The sequence below is a fragment of the Rhinolophus ferrumequinum genome, chromosome 5, assembly GCF_004115265.2.
Source record: "Rhinolophus ferrumequinum isolate MPI-CBG mRhiFer1 chromosome 5, mRhiFer1_v1.p, whole genome shotgun sequence".
Taxonomy (NCBI): domain Eukaryota; kingdom Metazoa; phylum Chordata; class Mammalia; order Chiroptera; family Rhinolophidae; genus Rhinolophus; species Rhinolophus ferrumequinum.
This window is the reverse complement of record NC_046288.1, coordinates 34527506-34549461: the sequence shown is the minus strand read 5'-3', so window position 1 is coordinate 34549461 and position 21956 is coordinate 34527506. Positions and strand designations below refer to the sequence as shown.

Here is a 21956-nt window from a genome sequence, read left to right as displayed (position 1 = left end):
TGATTGGTTTTACCAAAGTTAACAAACCTTTATTAAAGGTTCAAAACTCATTTTTAGATCTGCATTTAATCACCAATTTAATTTTTCATAATCATATAACCGATACGTAAAATACAAATTTAAATCCCAACCAACTATTCTTACATTAACTCAGTGAATTTAAAACTTTACAGAAAATACAGAGGGTGATTAAAAAAAATGTATACACATTGTAAGAAAATAAAACTGTACTAAAATGGTAATACTCAAAATATACCGATAACAAAAGATGAATACAAGTCACGTTTGACTTCTGCAATTACAAGAGGTGCTCAAAGTGGTTACCATCAGCACCCAGACACTTCTGATTATAGCAAACTACTGCTTGAGCAGCGCTGACCAAAGTGTCCACTTGTATACATTTTTTTGACACCCCCAGTATATACCAACTTGGAATAAAGCATTCATCTAATAAATGTTCTCATAAAGCCAGTTACCTAAAATAAAATAGAAACTAGGAACTATAACTAGGAATCATTAAGACCTTCTTTTCACATGCAAAAATGGGAAAACACACTTGGATGTGAGTATACATGCATGCACATGTGCACACACACACACACACACACACACACACACACACCCCTCAGAACCCTGAAAACTATCTACATACTCCAGAAGCAAGCTTTTTGCTCCTATTTGGCAATCCCCTCAAAACACTCCACACATCCCTTTTCTAAAAAAGAACTTTTCTAAAATACATATGACAAGGCTTGACATATATATTAGGTCGTTTAAGAAAAGGCAATGATTTCAAGTAAAAACATTGAGATATCTGATTTCAAGTGGTAAAGAATTTATTTAACTTTTGCCACATCAGGACAACAAAGCAGCCCTTTTATGTCACCACTCATTAAAAGGGCATTACAAAACATTAACATAATGTAGTAGCCATGTTTTCTTTCAGGCACTTTCAAAGGGCGTCTCAGACCCACAATATCTTCTTTTGAGTGTGCAAGAAAACTGAGCTGCAAAATGATTCGTAAGGCAAGATACTAATGTCTCCCTTTTTATTTCAACATTAATCTTTCATGCTTTGGAGATAGTCTGAATTTAACATTCAAATATATGCAGTATTTAAGTGTTAGGAATCAACGTATTATCAGCAATCTTGGGTTTAATAGCTACTACCAAGCAATGAAGTTCTAATGCACACAACATAGTTTGATAGTATGTGTAAAAGAAGATGGCCTGATTTTTGCCCTCAAATGCACAAAAAGAATTTTCTATTTACCCCCTTAAAACAGTCTTTGGCCTTGCTGAATAATTATAGAGCTGTTATTTTACTGTGAAGCAAAATAAGCCTTCAAGTGTCCCTTACTTGATCTGAGAAGGTCAAACTCTCTGTCCAACAGCTCTTCTTCTGTTAACTTGGAAAAATTATCCTCTCCGAAAGGATTCCATCCCGACATATCAGGTGGGTTACTGATGTTCTTTTGATGTGTAGTATTTGCAACTGCCTCTTTATCAGCAATTGACCTATAGTAACAATTAAGGGAGGAAAAAGAAGGAAAAAAACGTTAGAAATGAAATTTTTAAATGCCCTGGTTCATACTTTATAAATGCTTAGAAAAGCAGGTCACTGTATTATGATGGAGATGGCAGATAAGGGCATGGATTAAGACGAGGGCCTCCTGGGATCTGAACAGCCTCCATAAGGTCACTAGCTGTGTACCCTTCAACTACTTTAGCCTCTCTCTGTCTCAGCCTCCTCATACTAAAACAGCAGCAACAGTATCTACCTCATAGCAACACTAAGAGTACATGATTTAATACACATAAAGCAAAGGGAACAGTGTCTGGTAAAAAACATATTACTAGCAAGCACTCAGTAAGTTGGAACTACTATTATAGTGAATAAGCCTTAAAATGAACACAGGTTGCCATATCCAACAGTATTACTCTCAAATCACTACTGAATAAGGTGATCTTATGTCCTGGTTATCGAGACACCACAATACCTTTCCTTTTGACAAAGGCATTCTCTATAGAGCTACTAACAAATGATTAACTGCTAGGACTGGTTTATGAATTAGCTAAAAGTAGATGAGGTTATTTTCTATGTAATAAATCTTTCATGGTGTTTAAAGTATCTATAGTCTGGGGCCTGGGACCACTGGTTCTAGGAAAGTTGTCTAAAAGGCTTCTTGGTTTTTAGGAGAAGATGAGAGTCTAAAGACCTCTTAACCTGAGAGTCCCTGGGTACCTCTCCTTCAATCCAGCTGGCAAATAGAGCACAGGCATGAGGCAACGTAACACAGTTGTCAAGTACATTTCATAATTCAGATCCAGATCTTCTAACATTGGTAATGGAGGCACAATTTCCATGTATTTCTAAAAAAGTATCTCAGTTCTGCAAGCCTTGACTCATCCCCTCAAATTCACCTTCTCCTTGGGAGCTCACTGCCATTGCCACCATACAGATCTTAAATGGGAAGAGAGGGCAAAAGTTGCCCATTTAATCCCCGAGTCAAAGCCCCCTCAGTATAGCTGAGCCAAGAATGGAATGTTTAAATACTTATTGAAAGCTAAAGAAAAAGAAACAGAATAATTGCTCAATAAGGAGATAGTCTTCTTAGTAAACATAGCTTAGGTATCTTAATAATAAATATAATTCAGTTTAGAACTCCCTCTGGGAATGCATCAACTGCTAAAATCTAAGCCTGCATCCCTGACAGAATCCCATCTTTAATTTCAAAACTATCTTCAAGGATTTTCAAAACTAAGAAAGACGGGCATTCCCCCTTCTGCCTGTCAAAGATCCCTTTCAGAACTTTCTGATTGCCTATCTGAATCATCCTCCTCTTATTCCTGGGATGAATTAATGGATTCTTCTAGGTAGACTGTAATTCAATTGGGGGGGCGGGGGGAGGTTACATTAACCTACAATTTAAACAGGTGTTGAAATATGCCTACAAGTTCTGACACTCCACCCTTCAAAGGGAAAAACCTAATTCCCTTTCCTTAAATATGAATTAGATCTTCCTTAAATATGAATTAGATTCTAACAAATGGAATATGGCAGAAGTGCCAGTGTGTGACTTCTAAGACTAGATCATAAAAGGCATCACAGGTTACTTCTTGCCCTTTCTTTTGTACTATTCGTTCTGGGAGAAACCAGAATAAATGATTCCCTATTCAAAACAGTCTTTCTCTTTGCCAAAGAGAATATTCAAGCAGTCTTTTGGAGAGATCCACATGGCAGAGAACTGAGGCCTCCTGCCCAAAGCCATGAATGAGCCATCTTATAAACAGATCCTCCAGCACCAGCTAAGCCTTAACCTGCAGGTATACCCAACATCTTACTGTAACCTCATGACAGACCTTCCCTGGTCATAAATATAGAGATAAGCCACTCCTAAATTCCTGATCCAAAGAAAATGTGTCAGATAATGTTTATCACCGTTTTAAGTCACTAAGTTTTAGGGTAGTTTATTATGCAGCAACAAATAACTAACACAACAGGGTGATTTATATCATAAGAAGACAATATATGCATAGATGTTTGTTTATGTAACTATTATTTGGATACAACATGATAATATTTTCCAATATTTATACTACAGATACAATAATACAGTGGAGGGTAGAAATTTTAGCAGAATATTGAGTAGGAAATAATCATGCCAACCAAGATAGTGACCCTTTCCCCATGTTCCAAGGAACCACTTGCTTTCTCATCTTCATTCAAATGTCCCTTATGTGCTTAGAGCCAACATTTAACCCCAATTTTCACCTTCCACTGACTTAGTCATAAGCAGGTATAGATGCTTACAAATCACCTTTTAAATTGTTACAGAAGATAGTTATTCAACATATAATCCTCTGTATAACGATAGATATTAAATAGGGATAGTAATAGTGAAGTAGCATTGAGGCACCGAGCGTGGCAGGGGCAGTGTTCCTGTGGGAAGTTCTGTGTTCCTAAGATCTATTTGCCACGTATATAACTGTTTCAACCCATCTAACCATTACCCCCTTCCTGCTCCATCCTCCCGTCTCCCTCCATATATAATATATCACAGGAGTGGAGTAAAAGACGTCTTACACACTTTCACAGATACCCAGGCCAATATTTCCTAAACTGGGGTATGCAAGAATTCTGATGATAAACCTTTGTTTTAAATTTTAAAACTATACAGGAATTAGAAAAAATACTTCTCTAACATATCACACTGTGATTTTATGAACAGTTATCACTAGAGATCAGATTTAAGTAGACAGCTGTTACGGCAGTTCACGTGAGTTTGGGGTATCAGCACCTTGCATGCTTACGTGTGCCTCAAATCTTTAATACTCTTCTTTCTTTATAACTAATCAGACACTTAGATAGTACATGTGCTATGGAACACTAACATGAATTCTCTCATTCAGGATTTCCAATTCCTGGCTCCATTCTCATCACTGACACAACTTTTATTATTTCCAGAGGTCAGTCAGTAATCCTTTAGACTATGAAGTCATACATAAGTAAGTATTATATGGTGTATCAGAGGTGACAGTTTAATATTTTTGCATTTTCCAAACACATGAACTAGATAAGAGCCAACATTTTTGATGCTGATAGTTCACATCAAAAGTAAAAAAACCAATCATTTAATTAATAGAACAGCCTCACCTTAAACTAAACAATATCAAGCAGAATATCCCACTTTTAATGAATAAAACTATGCCATTCTTATCCCTAGGGGACTTTTTTCAGGTATGTCTTTTTTGTAAATTTATTAGATTGCTACTTATATTTCATAGATTATACTTTAGTGGCTTTAATTTATTTATAATGTATAATGTTATTTGTTTTCATTTTATTATTTATAACAATGCTATTAATTTATTAAACAAAAAAGTACTATGTGGGTAAATCAAAAAATTGTAACTAGAGTAGGCAAATGACAAAGAGTTTCACAAATACTGATCTGGATCTTTAAACTAGCCTTTCATCATATGCCCACCTCTTCACTTAGACGCACTTGTCCTAATTCAATTCAAAAAATCAGTTCGATTTTTTTGTCCTCCCTCACTCCCCCCCGCCGCCCACACACACACACAGAGGCTGGGAGGTGTGCTATAGCAAACCGTGTGCTTTAACCCTCTCTTGACATGCTCAGTGAACAAGTATGCTACTGATGTTACTGTTTCTCATGCCCCATTCCTGGCCAAAGCTTGTAGACACCTTTTCCCAGCTGTTTCACACTCTGAAACAGTGTTGTATGAGAACTTCTTTGGTGTTCCAGTAACCAAAGCTCTAACAGCTATTTCCTCCTACATATCTAAACATATTAGGAAGTACTTATAATAGTTAATAGATTCTTAATTACATAATCCTGAAACATTCCCTGTATCAAATCTAAGTTTGAGAAAATTTGTATCACAGTTCTTTATTATAATGCTTTCAATATAAATTATCTATGAAAAATAACTCTACAAACCAACGTATCTGAATAACCAAAAGATACTGTTTCCCAACTGTTATGCTAACAATAAGCTTGCTGTATCACCTTCAAAAAGAAACAAATGACACATTAAAAATTTTTGTTACCTGTTTAAATTAAACCAAATTTGACAATTTTATGAGTAAATACTATCAAACTAACTGAAAATAATAACATGTAAGTTGAAAAAGTTGAATTAACTTATCTACAAGGATTATTTTTTTAACTACGAAAGTAGCTTATGGTTTTGTTTCCACTTAAATTACAAAGAATACCTTAATATATAAGTGAATAATTTCCTTCGCCTTAAATGCTGCTGGATGTTACTAAGCCTTATCTGCAAATAGCAGTTAGCAGAAGTAACTAATGGAAATGCATGGAAGGATGGGGATGCACAGGGAACAGAAGAAAGGACTCGTAAGAGAAAAGGGGGAACTCTAGTACCTCCACTTCACAGTCACACTTCTTTCACAGTAATTTCCTTTGCATTCACTAGAAAAATACTTGCCTATTGGCACTATGAGAGGAGTCCATTATGGTTCCAACCTGAGCTGGAAGTGATGAAGTGTAGGAAACTAAGGCTGGTGAGAACTCTTGAGGGGAGGTAAGATATTCAGGTGATGCCTGTTGTTGAGACTGCTGATGGTGAGCTAGCATTTGCTGCTGCATGAAAGCCTGCTGATACTGCTGCACCTGAAACAAGAAATGTCATTACGTAAAACAATGCTCAAAGTCACTAAAGCACTGTCAGCCTCACATCTATCTATGTTCCTTCTTTTCACACTGGCAACAAAATCAGAAACTTGAAAAACAATTTATATCTGAAGGAGCAGCTCCCTACTAGAAAACTACAGCAAGATGAAATAAATCTAAATCTGAAGCGAGGCTCACTAGGCAGGATTCACAAATTATCTTTTAAATACTTTAAGAAAAAGACAATAGAGTAGTAAGTGTCTAGTGTAGTGGTTTCTATTAAAAAGGTCAAACTATTCTCTGAAGCAAATGCAATTTCCCTTTGGGTTTATTTTTCTTCAGTCGACATTTGCCAAATGAAAGGAACATATGACAAAAGAGCCTGGGTAATAGATCATTTCCCTTATACTATGAGATAATAAGAAAATACTATCAGGGCCGCCCCGGTGGGTCAGGTGGTTGGAGTGCCATCTCCTAACGCCAAGATCGCCGATTCGACCACATGGGTCAGTGAGCTGCGCCCTCTACAGCTAAGACTGTGAACAACGGCTCTCCCTGGAGCTGGGCTGCTGGGGCTGCCAGAGGTCGTTGTGGGCTGCTGCGGGCTGCTGTGTTACCATGGGCTACCCTGTGCTGCCAGGAGTGGCCGGTGGCCAGCATGAGTGGCCGTTGGCTGCTGTGTGCTGCCATGGGCTACTGTGTGCCACCATGAGCGGCCAGTGGCCAGTGTGAATGGGCGGCAGCCGGTGAGAGCTGCTGTGAGTGGGTGACCTATGACCAGCGAACGACTGCCTCAGTGGGGGGAGGGGAGGAGCGCAAGTCACATAACACCAGCAGGGGCCAGGGAGCTGTGTCCTACACAACTAGACTGAGAAGCAACGGAGTGAACCCGTGTGTGTCGGGGGGAGGGGGGCGGGAGGGCGAGGGGGAAGAAGGGGGAAAAAATACTATTAGTCAGTTACAATGTGCCAAAGTTCAGCCCCATTTAAACCTGCTTAAGAATACATGACTGGCTTTGATAAAATGTTTAATTAACTAACTTGGATTGATTCTGAATTATTAAATTCTGAATAATACCACTTACCCTGTGAATCCCAATAGTATACTCAGAGAAATCTCTAGAAATTATGTAATACGTACCACTGTAGGATACTGTGATGCAGAAGTCTGCGGCTGATACACAGACTGCATTAAAAACTGTTGTTGAAGTATCTGTTGCTGCTGCATTGCATGTTGATACTACAATGAGAAAAATAAACAATTTCATCAACATTACTCATGCCTTTTTTGTACCATAGTCTTTTGTTTTTAAGTACAGGTTTTACCATGACAGCGATTTGGGTACTCAGTAGTCCAAATACCAATGAAAGGAGCTATTGCCAGTAAGTGACTATCACTTATATGTGCTTACTGGAAACGGTTTCAGAATTACTACTGAAACATAACAGATTCCACTCAAACCCTTTCCAGCACAGTTAAGGAGGTTGGGGAAAGCCTAAACCTAAACACATTTACCAACTGAGGAAGACCCCGAAGTCACCTGTGTCCAGGACTCATGCCAGTCATTTCCCACCCTCCTCTCTCTCCCCCGCCATGGTGTCTTCTGGTCACCCAATGGCAACACCTACTTAACTACCCTCCACTCTGGGCCCTTCAGTCAAGACCAAAGGAGGGAGACATCCATGAAAGTGTCATGCACGTAAGTGGCTCAAAAATATTTCAGGAAATGATGAAAGAATGATGGTGACGGTCATTAAATTTAAAATAATTTAGTGAAACTAGAAATTTGCAGGTTCCGATGAGGCAAAGGACAGGAGAGAAGTTAAGGTCATTTTTGCCTATGCGCCTTCCAACTCTAACTGCCACCCTCCACCATACACATATACACCAACCCAGGCAAAAAAAACAAAACCTAAGACAATGTTACTTCTGAAACCTTTCCAACAATAATGTAATTAGTCTATGCATCTGAACTCAAAATGTAACCTAAAAAGGATAATATCCATCATAAATCGCAGTGCTTATTCATGATGCCTAATGACTAGATGAACCTTCTTTGCTTCATACAGCCATGATGCAACCTATGTCAACAGTCAACAGAGTATTCTTAAGTATCTCACAGAATGCAAATAAAATACATATCCTTTAACAATCAGAAAACTGAGCAATCTGTTTACTTGGATCTAGAGTTCAAGGCGCCAATGGCACGGAAGGGAATACAGTGATATTCGAAAGCTGCATGAATCTCCCACCACGCTCCTGACTTCCGTATGTGAAGTACCAGAAGGATTACCTGCTGCACGTAAGCATCCTGATGCTGCTGTGGCTGCTGGTGAGGATGGCGGTGCTGTAGGTGGAGCTGCTGCAGTCTCCAGTCTCCTTGCTGCAGCTGCTGCAGAACTCGGTGCTGCTGTGGAGGCTGCTGAGGGGGCCCTTGCCCTAAGGAAATCTCAGGGCCGCTGCCAGGTCTCAGGGCTCCTAAAGGTTTCCCAAACACTGTCATTAACAGACTCGTGGATTTCAATAAAATGGCTGGATTTCAAAACATCCATATTTCAATAATCATTTAACCAAGGCAAATCCTAATATAGTAACTTCAATAAGCAGAATCCCAAGGGTTATTTACTACACTTCTAAGTATCCGTGAAAGTTAATTTTGTCAGCTACAACTCTAAACAAGTCAATGTCTTAGAAACGCCTCATCTTTCACGCTTCATCTGTCCACGAACACACCAGCCCTGTCAGTTTGTTCCACATTTCTCAACTATAACATGCACTGTTATGAGTCTGTCTCTGTCAAAATGATTCTCTCCATCTAGAATGCCACTTTCCAACTACTGTAATTCTTCTTATCCTTTCAAGTTTAGCTCAAATCTCTCGTCCTTGTTCCTTCATCTAACACTTCCACTCAGTTTGTAACATTTCATGCTGCCTTGCACATATTAATTGCTTACATGACTATTTCTTAACTAGGACCCCTGAGGGATGGAGTGCTGACTTATCTATCACTTAGCACCCCAAGGAACCTTTTATATAATAGATGTTCAATAAATGCTACTGCAATTAATCTATTAACATTGTCTCCTAAATGGATATTTACTTACAAGCTTCATAAATTTTACCCTAGGAAAATCCTATGAATAAACTTTTGAAATTAATGAAAAATAAGATACACACAACAGCAAAAGAAGAAATGAAATACACTGTAATTTCTGTATTTTCTTCCAATGAGTAACCGTAAATTAGAATGCAACTATTTAATCCTAGGGGAACAAAAGGAGGGAGAATAGAAGGAGGAAGAGAAGGATTCTTTTACATCAATGTTAACATCTTCATACCTCCCCGGACCTTAAGTACAACACTCTATGATAATAGTTTTATAACTATTTCTAATTCTTCCAATTATAAGAAAATGCTTGTTCATTTTAATTACTCCTGAAAATATTTATGAAAGCATACGGAAGAAAATTAAAACTATAATTCCACCTCACAGACATAACCACCATTAGCCTTTTAAGTGTTATTTCTTTCTAATTGGAAAGAGTTTTAAAAAGTTACACTCCTTAGCTATCCATTCTTCTTTTAGGGCCCTGATGTCTAGCTGGAAAACACTCATGGCTGGGGGTGAAGCCCAAACACAAACCAATGATCATCATGCAATAACTCATGAGGCTCACCTCTCATCTCACAAACTGTGACTTTTCTTTAGCATCATTCAAGCTGAACAGAGCTCCTTGGTTCTCAAGCCAAGGCCACAGAGCACCAGAGAACTCCGAAACAACATCACAAGAATCCCACATGAAAACATGTTTCAAAGTATGTACATCATTAAATCCTCCTACTATTATTTCCCATTTTGCAAATGATGAAACTGAAGGCTCAGAGAAGTTAAATGAGTTCACAAAGTTAAAAGACAAATGATAAACAGGAAGAAAATAATTATTTGGCAAATCTAATATTCAAAATACATAAAAATAAAACCTTCAGAGCAATAAAAAATAAAGACAAATCTCATAAAAAATTGCAAAAGCTAATTCACAGAAGAAAACAAATGGCCAGTAATCATATGAAATAGTACTATTAATCAGGAATATTAAAATATAAACAAAACAGTTTCACCTATCAATAGGCAAACATTTTAAAAAACCCGACACTATCAAGTGTTGACAAAGAAAGGAATGAAAGGGCACTCACACTGTTGATGGTAATATAAATTTCTGAAGTCCTTTTAGATAGCAATTTAGCAGTATCTAAAAAATTTTAAGTAAGTATGCTTTTTAATATCTTCCTCAGAAAAATGCTCTCACATGAAAATCAAAAGTCTTTTATAAGAATGCGCACCACAATACTATTAATAGTAGCAAATATTGGAAACAAGCTAAATGGCTAAATAAGCTATGGTATATTAATACTATGAAATATCATCCCTATTATACTACATGGTAGAGCTATATGCACTGATTGTGAAAAGCGCTCCAAAATACATTAAGTTAAAAAAATCAAATTGCAGAAAACTATGTATAGGATGAATCCATGTATTCATACTGTATCCAAAACCCACATGAATTATGTGTGTCTATATGTACATAAAACAACATGAATTATGTGTGCCTGTATGTACATAAAACAACATGAAAAATGTCTGCCTGATTGTGCACACGCAGGAACATAAAGGGACGGGGAGGATGCACACTAAACTGCTGCCAGGTTGCCCTGGGAAGAAAAAGTGATTCTTCTCTGAGTATTTCTGGATTGCCTAAATATTTTCAAAGAATATATTCATTTCATATGTTACTTTCTGTATAATATTTAATGGGGGGACAAATGTAAAAGATGAATATATGTGGGAAAAGAGTATTTTTCCACCTTAAGCTGGAAGCATGTAAGAAAGAGAAGCGCTGCCCCTGCCTTGGGGAACAGGCCTGACACTCATAGCTGGGCCGTGCTGTACTCCAGATGAACACAAACAATTTCGCAGAACACCAACATCAGACAAAGCCGCTCTGTGACAGAAGGATCAGGACAAGATCACTCCACAGTCATGTCCTAACACTGACAAAAACAAGAACATGTCCAAACCACAAAAGTGACCAAACCTCTCCCTGTCCTGTCTAAGGTGACTGACTGATGCTTCTTTACCAACTGAGGCTTTGGCTTCCCTCCTTCCAGATAAAATTTAAGATACCTAATTATAGCATATCCTAGCTTCATGACAGCTTCCAATCCAGAGCAAAGCCCTACTTCCATAAAGTCTCCCCAAAGCTGCTTCAAACAAGCCCAAATCCCTTAATAAGGTTTTTCGAACACCATCTTACTGAGACACTCCCACAGATTCCTAAGGCACGCGAGTAATAAAACCCTTTTGTTCAACTACAAGTTTGTTTCTGGTGGTCTTTGGCTGAAGGGCATTGATACACAATAGACTAATAGCATCTCCAAAACCAAAAAGGGAGAAAAAAGAGAAACTAACGTTGAATGCTTACTATGAAACAGAATTTTCCTCGATACTACACACCTTGTTATTTACTCCTTTTAACAGGAAAAGTAGCTGTTATTCCCATTTTATAAAAGAGGCTAAGAAATGGTAAAATGAGAATTGGACACAAGAGATTTCAAATTCCCTTATTTTCCCCTTTTCCACGGAATACTCATCCATCTGGTATACCTGATCACCACAGAGGTATGCCACAATACTTCAGGTAACATAAACATTATCTAACCTGAGCACATACTTTACTTCATAGCAATAATGGTAGTTAATAGTTAACATTTCTTAAGGAAATATTATGTGGCAGGCATTCTATTAAGCAGTCATTTAATCCTTACACAACAATCCTATAAGGTAGGTATTAGCATTTTCTTAACATATATTACTAAAAAATGGAAGAAACAGGACTCAAATCCAGGTTTATAAGCCTCAAAGTGTGGAATTGTAACCATTTAGAGTATCCTGATTTAAAACAATTTAATTGGAAATATTTTAACATTAAAATAAAACAGATATCATGAAATAAAGTGCCAAACAGGGTTTTCTTGAGGTGAGCCTTCAGGTTATGTATGTCCCCCAACCCTTGAGAGAACAAGTTTACTTACTCTCTGATATTAGGAATATTTCCTTGGGGAAATTTTTTTTTTTAGGTTCCACACTATATTATAACGCTTAGGAGATATTTTAGATTAGAAAAACAATTTTTCTCAAAATGAGATGAGAACACAAATTTCTATACTGTAATGTCCACATGGCCCAAGACAGTCTCCTTTGCCAAGATTCTAGATTCAGTGCAAAGGCACAGAACTTTGAAAGGCTAGAGTTTCTTTTCCCTTTCCAACACAATACAGAATTTGCTATATTCTTGAACTTTATTATCAACCACAAACCCTACTAGTTGATGACTCTACAGATAAGGAAATGATGAGCTTTGTATGCCATATTCTTATATGCCAGTAACTTACCTTTGCCTACAACGTCAGGAAAACAATTAGCTGAGCTGATTAGACATCAGCAGTAAGTTTCCTGAAGCATTATGTTATCTATTTCACAACAGTAAGCTTGCTAGTAATTGGCAGGACTATATTACCTTTTGGTCTGTGGTTACCAAATTCACCGGGAGCAGGGACTTTAACAGGTGTTGCTGAACTTTGAATGGTCAGCACTCTGGGAGTGGCAGTAGTGGAGTTGGCCTTTGGTCTTTGTCTTGGTGCAATTGAGGTTTCTGTTGGTCCAATGTTATCTGTTATTCTGCAACAGAAGAATACATTTCATTCAATATTGGGATTATTTCTAATTTATTCTTGGTTCTATAAAGCATCTATTTCAACAGACACATTTTAATCATTATGAGGATGTTTGACTTCTCGGCTCCTTCCTAAGTCGCATTCTCAAGTATTAAATACTTAACGAAGATAGGAAAATAAATAAATCTAGCCATTTTCTTTAAACCAGTATGCTATCATTCAGTCTGCCACTGAAGCTGGCAGAAAGAGTGTAAGATTGCTCTTAAAGAGATGAAATAAAGGAAACAAACAGAAACCTTATCATAAGGTTTTGGACAAAACCAATAGCCAACTCTCTGAACCAGTCAGAGAAATAAAAATAAGAAACAACAAATTAACAGTCTTCCTTAGCTGGGACTCTAGGCTTAACAAAAGAAAACAGAAAAGACTGCGCCCTCAGACATATAAAACAAAAAAAGCCAAAACTTTTAACAAGTGGAACTACCTGCTCCCATTCAACTTCTGAAATATTTAACTTTGCTTTACTTAAAACACTGAGTAGAAATTATATAAAAATTTCCCACTAGGACTTAGTTTAGGCTACAGACCTGGACGGTCAAATGGTAAGCATAATTTGGAAAGCAAGAGACACTAAATGTAATTTGAGAAGATATAGATATTTGCTCTTCTCTTTCTAGAAAACCCAGGAAAAATCTTTAACTTGCATATTTACTAACTTTTGCTTTCTATAAATTCAGTACAAAAACTCAAATAATTTTTAATAGTCATATGTTCACTTTTCAACAGGATTGCAATAAAATGTCTTTACCAAGTTCCCTGAGCATATTTTCAAGTGATTTAATACTTAAATTTTTGGCATACATGATTTATTAAGTGCACGTCTGCTGCCTCTGGAGAAAGTCCTGTGTGTACCGTAACTGCACAGACCTACAGTTCTCGCTTATATCTGTATGTACCACAAGAGGGAGCCCTGTTCACAACTATCTTTCTAAGAAAGTGAAATTGAATCGACAGATTTTAGAAAATTGTAGAAATACATTCTAAATATAACATTTATGTTTTAGCTGGGATGGGGATGGTACAAGTCATATTAGAATTGAACTAAACGGCAATAAAAGATCTCATTTTAATGATAGTGAAATATTTACTGAATTCAAACTATGGATGTGGCACTAAAACCAACGTTGTACTCCCTACATTCAAGAAACTCGGAGGAAATATTGTATACTATCTTTCTATTTGTCTATCCATTCTTTCTTAAGTGGGCAGTATAGGCCAGGTCTCTCACCCTGTCTCGATCCTATTCTAAATCGCTCCATAGAGATTCACAACACACAAGTATAATAAATCTCTGAAAAGCATATTGAAGTTCTGCAGACTTTGATTAGTCTAGTGTTTCCTAATTCATTTTACCAATGTATCAATATCTAATATACAATTACTGATAGCCAGCAAACACAGCACAATCAATACCTTGTCTTCAAAGAATTTACAGTATACCTACAGAGGTATGGCATGTGTTCATGAAAATATAATAAAATTTAACACAATAAAAATAATCAGTGCCAAGCAAGTACTGCCAAGGTTCATGAATGAATAATTAATTCTACCTTTACCCTAAACTGGCCAGAGAAAGTTTCAGGTAGGAACTGGAGACGAAAAATAAATATGCTTTCATTAGACAGTGAAAAGAAACTGAACATTCTGTATGAAGAAATGGGAAGAAAATGCCTGGACAGATTAGGCAAAGTGAAGATACAAACTTGACTGAAATGAAAGGCTGAATAATTACTAGTATCACGTTGCTGCACGGCCTCGTCTGCACTGTACAACAGAGACACACAACTGTTCTCTCTGCTTCCCTTCTTTTCTTTTCTCCTACCACCTGAGCAATCTTCCTAAAATGCAGACACTCTCTCTTCTCTTAAAATCCTTCAGTGTTTCCATCTGCCAGTACAGTGACTCTCAACCGCTCCACCTTTCAGATATGTCACATACGTTTCATGTGTTTAACAGTCTCACGAGCAGATGCAGATTTTTAGGGGCGGAATAGGGCTTTTAAGAAGTAAAGCAAACAATGTCACAGATTGAAGGCAGGGCAGATGGATAATATTCATAAAAGCTTTAAAACATGCCAATAATGATAATAGGTATTTAAAGATTTCTCACTTCCCACCATCCCCATGGAAATACGCCTTTTAATGGAAAAAAGACTTATTTTTTTATTAGGTTTTATATACATTTAAATTTTTTTCAAGTTCTTTACTGACACTATCAATATAGTATTTATACTAAGGTTTCCAGGTGGGAATTCTCGCCCATTCTCAGGAATTTTTTTCACTTTCCTGTTCCCGAATCCTGTTTTCTGTTCTCCACGATGAATCGTTTCCACAAAGTGACGGCCGATACTACCAACCTCCTGGGTTCAAGGAGCCGATTTTCCCGATTTCCCGACCAACTTTCCTTGGGATTCGGGAATGGGAAAGCGAAAAAAATTCCTGAGAATGGGTGGGAATTCCCACTTGGAAATCCTAATTTATACAGAGGGTGCCAAAAAAATGTGTACACATTTTAAGAAAGGAAAACTGTATTAAAATTGTAATACTCAATATATACCGATCACAAAAGATAAATACAAGTCATGTTTGACTTCTGCAATTAGAAGAGGTGCTCAAAGTGGTTACCATCAGTGTCCAGACACTTCTGATTATGGCGAACTACTGCTTGAGCAACGTTGACCAAAGTGTCCACTTGTATATTTGTTTTGGCACCCCCGGTATTATTGACCAATGAATTTTTTTTTTTAAGATATGTAATGTATAGATTTTAACATACTATGAATAGTACTGAATTTCAGCTGTGTTAACTATTTCACTTGCTTATAACTGTATAGCTATAACTTGTGTCATGGTGAAAACAAAGCATCATTATTTTTATTCAGCTGACTCACGTTTTTTAAAATCTATCTACTTTGTTAAAGATTTATTCATTGACAAAATAATTATTAGAAAAACACAAGTTACAATAAAATTCAGCTGACAATTCTACAATACTTCATAATTACCACTCAACTCTACAACAGTTGCCAACTACAGGTAGGTCACAGATAGGACACACAGTTTGTCAGGCTGGATTCCTGCAAGTTAGATGTAATTTCACTCTTTCATCTCTTACTCAAAAATATTTTGAAATTCCAGTGAATGAATACAATATTTTCAGAGTGGTGCCATATGTTCTTAAAAACTAAGTCATTCCCAAATGGTATTTTAACAATTTATAAATAATATATTGATAACACGTTACAACTAGGTCCCATATAGAACTGAACACTGACCGCAAGGTTGCAAATTCACTGGCCTAAAGGCCAAAGGCCAAATTTCTCAGCTTGACACATAAACAAAGTTGCTCCTGATTTACTTACCTACTTCTTCAGCTTCACTTCCCACCTCTCCCATGTGTCCCCTGTGCTGCAGCCTTGCAGTTTTACAAAGGCCATTCTTCTTGCCTGAAGTGCCTGCCTGCTGTAATGTCACTCCCACCATTCCCGGTGATGGACTATTATCCTTCAAGCAACAGCTCATCACCCCACGCCCAGGGAAAGGATTCTTTCTATGCTCCTGTCTTCTCTGCTCCAGGTCTTTTCCTTCCTCCACTCTGAGTTGCCTGATATCTATCTGTCAGGTTGGAATTCTCTACTTGTCTATCTTCATTAGAATGTGAACTCCTTGGGAATAAACACTGATTCTTTTTGTTTGCATTTCCAGTATCTATATCTTGCATATAACTGGTACATGACAAATATCTTTTATGTCAAATAAAATAATTCGTATAGGTAAAACACAATACAAAAAAGTCGTGACCAAGAAATCTCACTAAATTTAACATTATACCTGATGTTACATAATAATATATAATATGATTATCTAAAATATAGTCCTGCTTATTAACTAATAAACTCAAAAAAAGCATAAGAAAAATAATTAATCATTAATTCAATCATTAATCAGCTTCAGGTCTTAACCTACATAATTAAACTTATTAATGCAGTAAATAACTATGAAAAATGATTTAAAACATATTTCTTTACCCGCCTTAAAAGTATTATAAGTTATACATAGTAATACACATTTATACATTGTAAATATGTATTAGAAAACATGAAATAGTTTATGAATTTAGAAATGTGCTTAATAGTTGTCTATAAGAGCTATTTTTTCTTGCCTTAAATTAAAAAAAAATCACACTGGCTATAAACTCAAAACATAACATTTCATAAATTAGATTTGTCATGTGATGAGTAATGACAACACGCCCCCAAAATGACCCAATGTAACATCATCAGTTACATAATCACTTCTTTATTGCTGAGAGTGAGCAGTTCAAGTGTGACTGGTATCAAACCTTTTCTCTAATATAAAAATGCTTATTTTGTACTTGCTATTTAAACTCTACACCATATGCAAGAAGGAACACAACATTTTTTGTGGGATGTAGATGATATTTAATTAATTACATGTGCTAGGATGAAAAATGAGAACGAGCTCCCTTTTTAAAAATCCCTTTTCAAATTTCACCATAGCTTTGCCTACCTGGCTTTTATTTGGCTTTTCCTAGAAGCTGCTTCACTAGCAGTCATCGGTTCAGGAAGAGCTGAAGGAATAGAAGAATTCTGGGCAGAAAAAAATAAAACTTGTCATTTTAGTTTTTACTGTATTGCAGAAAACTTTATTTAAATGCTATGGTATATGCTTAAACTTTAAAAGTACTGTCTGTGAGACACTCATATATTACTTTCACCTCAGATACCTAAAAATTGTTCACACATATTTGCCAGATCTAATCTACAAACATATGCATGTTACACAAATGTCACTTTCATATTCATGTGCTACAGAAACCCTTCAAAAATGAACAGAACATCATCATTATATCCACTTTACAAACACACCAATCTTGGCTAAAAAAGAAAGATTATATTAATACTTGTAGTCAATGACTTTTTCACACTTTAGAAAAAGCAGCAAACACCAAGCATATGGAAAAAGTGTTGTTTCTACATATTGCAAATAATTTTCATAACACCGCTGGTAAAGTCTAGAAAACAAGAACAGAGGTATTATTTACGCATTTGTATATGCTCTATATAATGTTTGGCTTACAGCAGGTACTCAATAAATGCTGGCTGAATGAAAAGCTGAGAATCTCCAGCCAAATGTCAAATAAGGCCACTTTCATTACTAGAATGTTAGAACCATGTAACTTTCCGCTTCAACAAGGAATGTATTACACAGACATAGTAGGTCTTCAAAAAACACAAAAACGTGGTACCAGAATCCTTCTTTTTTTTAGAGGCGTGGATTGCACTACATTCAAAGGAAAATCTGTAAGAGCGAGTGAGGCCAGAGTGATCTTTAGGAAGTTGAGAACGGCTTAAAATCAGCGATGATTCTGGACCTTTATCAAAATTAGCAGAGACACGCCATACCCGGTGACTCTGATGTGACTAAGTACAGCGTGTAGACAGACACTGAATAGAATTCAAAGCCTTTGAGTGATACTAGCTATTACCGGCTCGGCACTTTCCGTAGACTAGGCACTCGGTTTTACATTATTTGAAGTCCTCATAATTACTATCCCTGTTTTACAGAAAAACAAACAAATATTCAGAAACGTCCCAAAATACAGTCGGCCCTCCATATCCGTGAGTTCCACATCCGCGGACTGAATGAACCTCAGATCGAAAATATTCGGGGGAAAAAAATGTTATGTTGTTGCTGATGTGTACAGTGTAGTTAGGCCTTTGATGGTTGTATCTGTACTGAGCATGTACAGACTTTTTTTTCATGTTATTATTTCCTAAACAATATAAAAACTTTTTACATTGTATGACTGAGTGTATGTAATCTAGAGATGATTTAAAGTATACGGGAAGATCACACAGGTTATATGACAATACCACGCCACTTATATAATGGACTTGAGCATCCGCAGATTTTGGTATCTGGGGGCATCCTGGAACCAATCCCTAGGTGATACTGAGGGATGACTGTATATAAAATTAGTCACTGATAAAGACATAATTGAGTCCAGGTCTCTCCATTTACAATGCCAATGCTCTTTACACGAAACGTAACCAAACTTTCTCAGTGTACAGAGTGCTTAGTGTCTCAGTAATTTTTCATGACACTCCTAGATCCTGCCCCCCCCCCAAAAAATATAAGTCTTCTTTTTTTTAATAGGTTGGCCCAAACAATGTGTTGTTTGTGCTGTATCAGACAGATGTCACTGTGTTTCTCTCAAATATATAAAATATCATGTACTGCCCCCAAGTCTACTGTAGCTCCCCAGAGCACTTCAGTATACAATTTGGCAGCTGTTGTTTTATATCAAAAACACTAATCACAAACACACTATTAGACTACTTGTCATGAAACAAATAACTCTGAAAAGTGTGTATGTGTGTGTGTTTAAAATGGATTTTAAAATCGCATCCCACTTTAAAAACTACTTACATTAATATTGGAGACTGGACAATCCTTTTTGGCAAATTTAAATGCAAAATAGGACACTTGAAATATATCAGGTCTACGCTCTGGATCTGGTTCAAGCATGAACCCTGCAAGAATAGATCAAAACGTTGAGTTTCACTGAACACAGACGCTTTTTAAGGGCACATTCAAAGCATTATATATATTTCCATTCTAAGATCAGTGATGATTCTAACAAATTTTGTTAATGTTTATAGAAAATATAGAAATCATTACTTATACATGAACTTAAAGCATTATGCCAAGCTAAAGACAAACCTGTCACAGAACAGCTCTGTACCAGAAGGATGTTTAACAAATATAATTATTCTTCTGAGAAAGTAACACAAAACAAAAAATGAATTCAGTGAACACTGGGGAATTATTCATGAAAGTTCCAGGGCCATACATAATAGGGGTCCTTAATTTCGTTATTATCTAATACTTCTACTTTTTAAGTGATCCTGAATCACTGAGAAAAGACTAAATTGTGTGCATTATAATCTATTTAATAAAAGTCGTACAGGGTTAACAGTCTAGTTTTCCAAAAACACGCTTTCTTCCCATACTAATGCTAACAGTATTCACCACAGTTCTGTATTTATACATATCATGTTCAGAAGTATGAGCTGAGTTTTACGGCTCTATGATGAACAGATTTCACACCAACCTTACAACACTACTTGAAATGCCTGACCTTTTTCCTAACCTCAATGACCAATACCATTTGCCTATTTCTTGGGTGATTTGTTAATTTACAATTTCAGAAAAAGGCCGACATTTATACTCAATTCTGTAATTGAAAAATTCATATTTTGTTAAGATATTTCCATGTTCTCACTGATTCATTCATTAACTCTAAGTTCTTATAATGTTCAAATCATTTTGAAACCTATTTGGAAGGTAAGGTTTACAGCATTAGACAATATCCTGAAATTTGCTAATAAAACTATAGAAATCAACGTATATAAATGGCTAAATTAAAATTATAAATCAAAATTAATTAAATCCTCTTTTCAAATGTAAGTAACTGTTAAACAATGTACAATATATCTCCAACAGCGTGATAAACTTATTTTGGTTAAAAACACAGTGCTTGGCAAGTGATAGAATAAACTTAGCAGAAATTTATTTAGGAAATTGTAAACTCAGTTTTTAAAGTATTCTGTATGTAACATGATTTTATGCACTTAAAAAGGATAACATACAACTTACAGAATTTATTATTTTATTACCATTGTTAGATGGAAATGTAATTCTAATATTTATTACCTTATATTCAACCTCATTCCACAAAAGATTTGAGTAATCTACAAGGTTTATTTTATCCTCCAAAATCATGTTTTATCTTAATACCAACAGTTATTAAATGTTTTAAAAGTAACATTTGTCCATGATATGGGGATAAATTTAAATAGATTTTTAACAATAAATGCTTACTCAAATAATTTTTTTAAACCAAACAAATCAAGAAACTTATCAAATTCACAAACTTCTATTTTTCTATTCTAACAATTCAGTTTATTTGTCTTTTAAAACCTAATTTCAGCAGTAGCTAATTACAAATATTCATTCCTATAAAGGACTTGAAGTAGCATACAAACTATAAAATTTTTTAAATATATGAGAACATTAGGACTTATGGAAAAAATTTTTTTGGCTGAGAGGCCAAAAAAAAACCCCAAGATGATGATATCAGTAAAGAAATTGTGTATGATTTGGTCTTATATATGTAGGCTGCAAATTTAGCTCTCTGCTTTCTAGCTGTTGACACAATTAGGGCAACATGATCCATTACGTGAATCACTATGTCTAATACAAAAATAAACCAGGTGCTATGAAAAAGCACCGCACCTGATACCAAAAATAAAGAGTAAGTTCTCCTTTGAGTCTTTCTAAAGATGGCTCACACTGTGTGGATACTACCCTTAAAGAATTGCAATGAAAAAAAGAATTGCATTGAGTAACATAGGGTAATGTCTTATACACTCCTTCTATGTGGACCAGTGACATAACACCTAAATGCAGTTCAGTAGAAGGTATTCTATAGGGGTAGAGAACTGTACAGTATGAGAATACACTTCTCTGGACTGGCTTAATCTAGGAGGAAAAGCTTTTTAAGCATCTAGAGAGGAACAGAATGACCCTTCAGGCAATCCTACGTGTATTTCTCTTCTTTCATAGTAGATGAGAAGCACTGAGGGGAAATAAATACATTTGAGATTTTATGTTCTCCATCCAATATCTGTATAGGTAATTCCACCTCTCAAGTTAAGATAGCATGACATCCTCTAATGATTAGGTAGCCAGGCTGTGGGTAGAAATGATATCACTTTATAAGCAAACAAAAGGAACTCTTAACTCCCCTGGCTCATGTTTCCATGTGGGAATACATCTGCAAGAGCCAGTTTAGTTTGTCTAACTGTATGGATCCCATTTATGTGACATAAAATCAGTTTAAAAGGTCATGACTAGCACTGGTTTTAATAAAGTAAAACAGAATATGTTTGAGTGCATTAATGTGGTAAGC

At 36.1% G+C, this 21956-nt stretch overlaps 1 protein-coding gene across 1 annotated transcript in view; it reads right to left on the bottom strand.

Annotated features, from left to right (window-relative positions):
• BMP2K (BMP2 inducible kinase) overlaps positions 1–21956 on the bottom strand; it is a 113535-nt gene that overhangs the window by 25297 nt on the left and 66282 nt on the right. Inside the window, 7 exon segments of the mRNA XM_033105809.1 lie at positions 1361–1518; positions 5980–6164; positions 7305–7403; positions 8458–8642; positions 12743–12903; positions 17489–17568; positions 19412–19515. Coding sequence (XP_032961700.1) covers positions 1361–1518; positions 5980–6164; positions 7305–7403; positions 8458–8642; positions 12743–12903; positions 17489–17568; positions 19412–19515 — 972 coding nt within the window.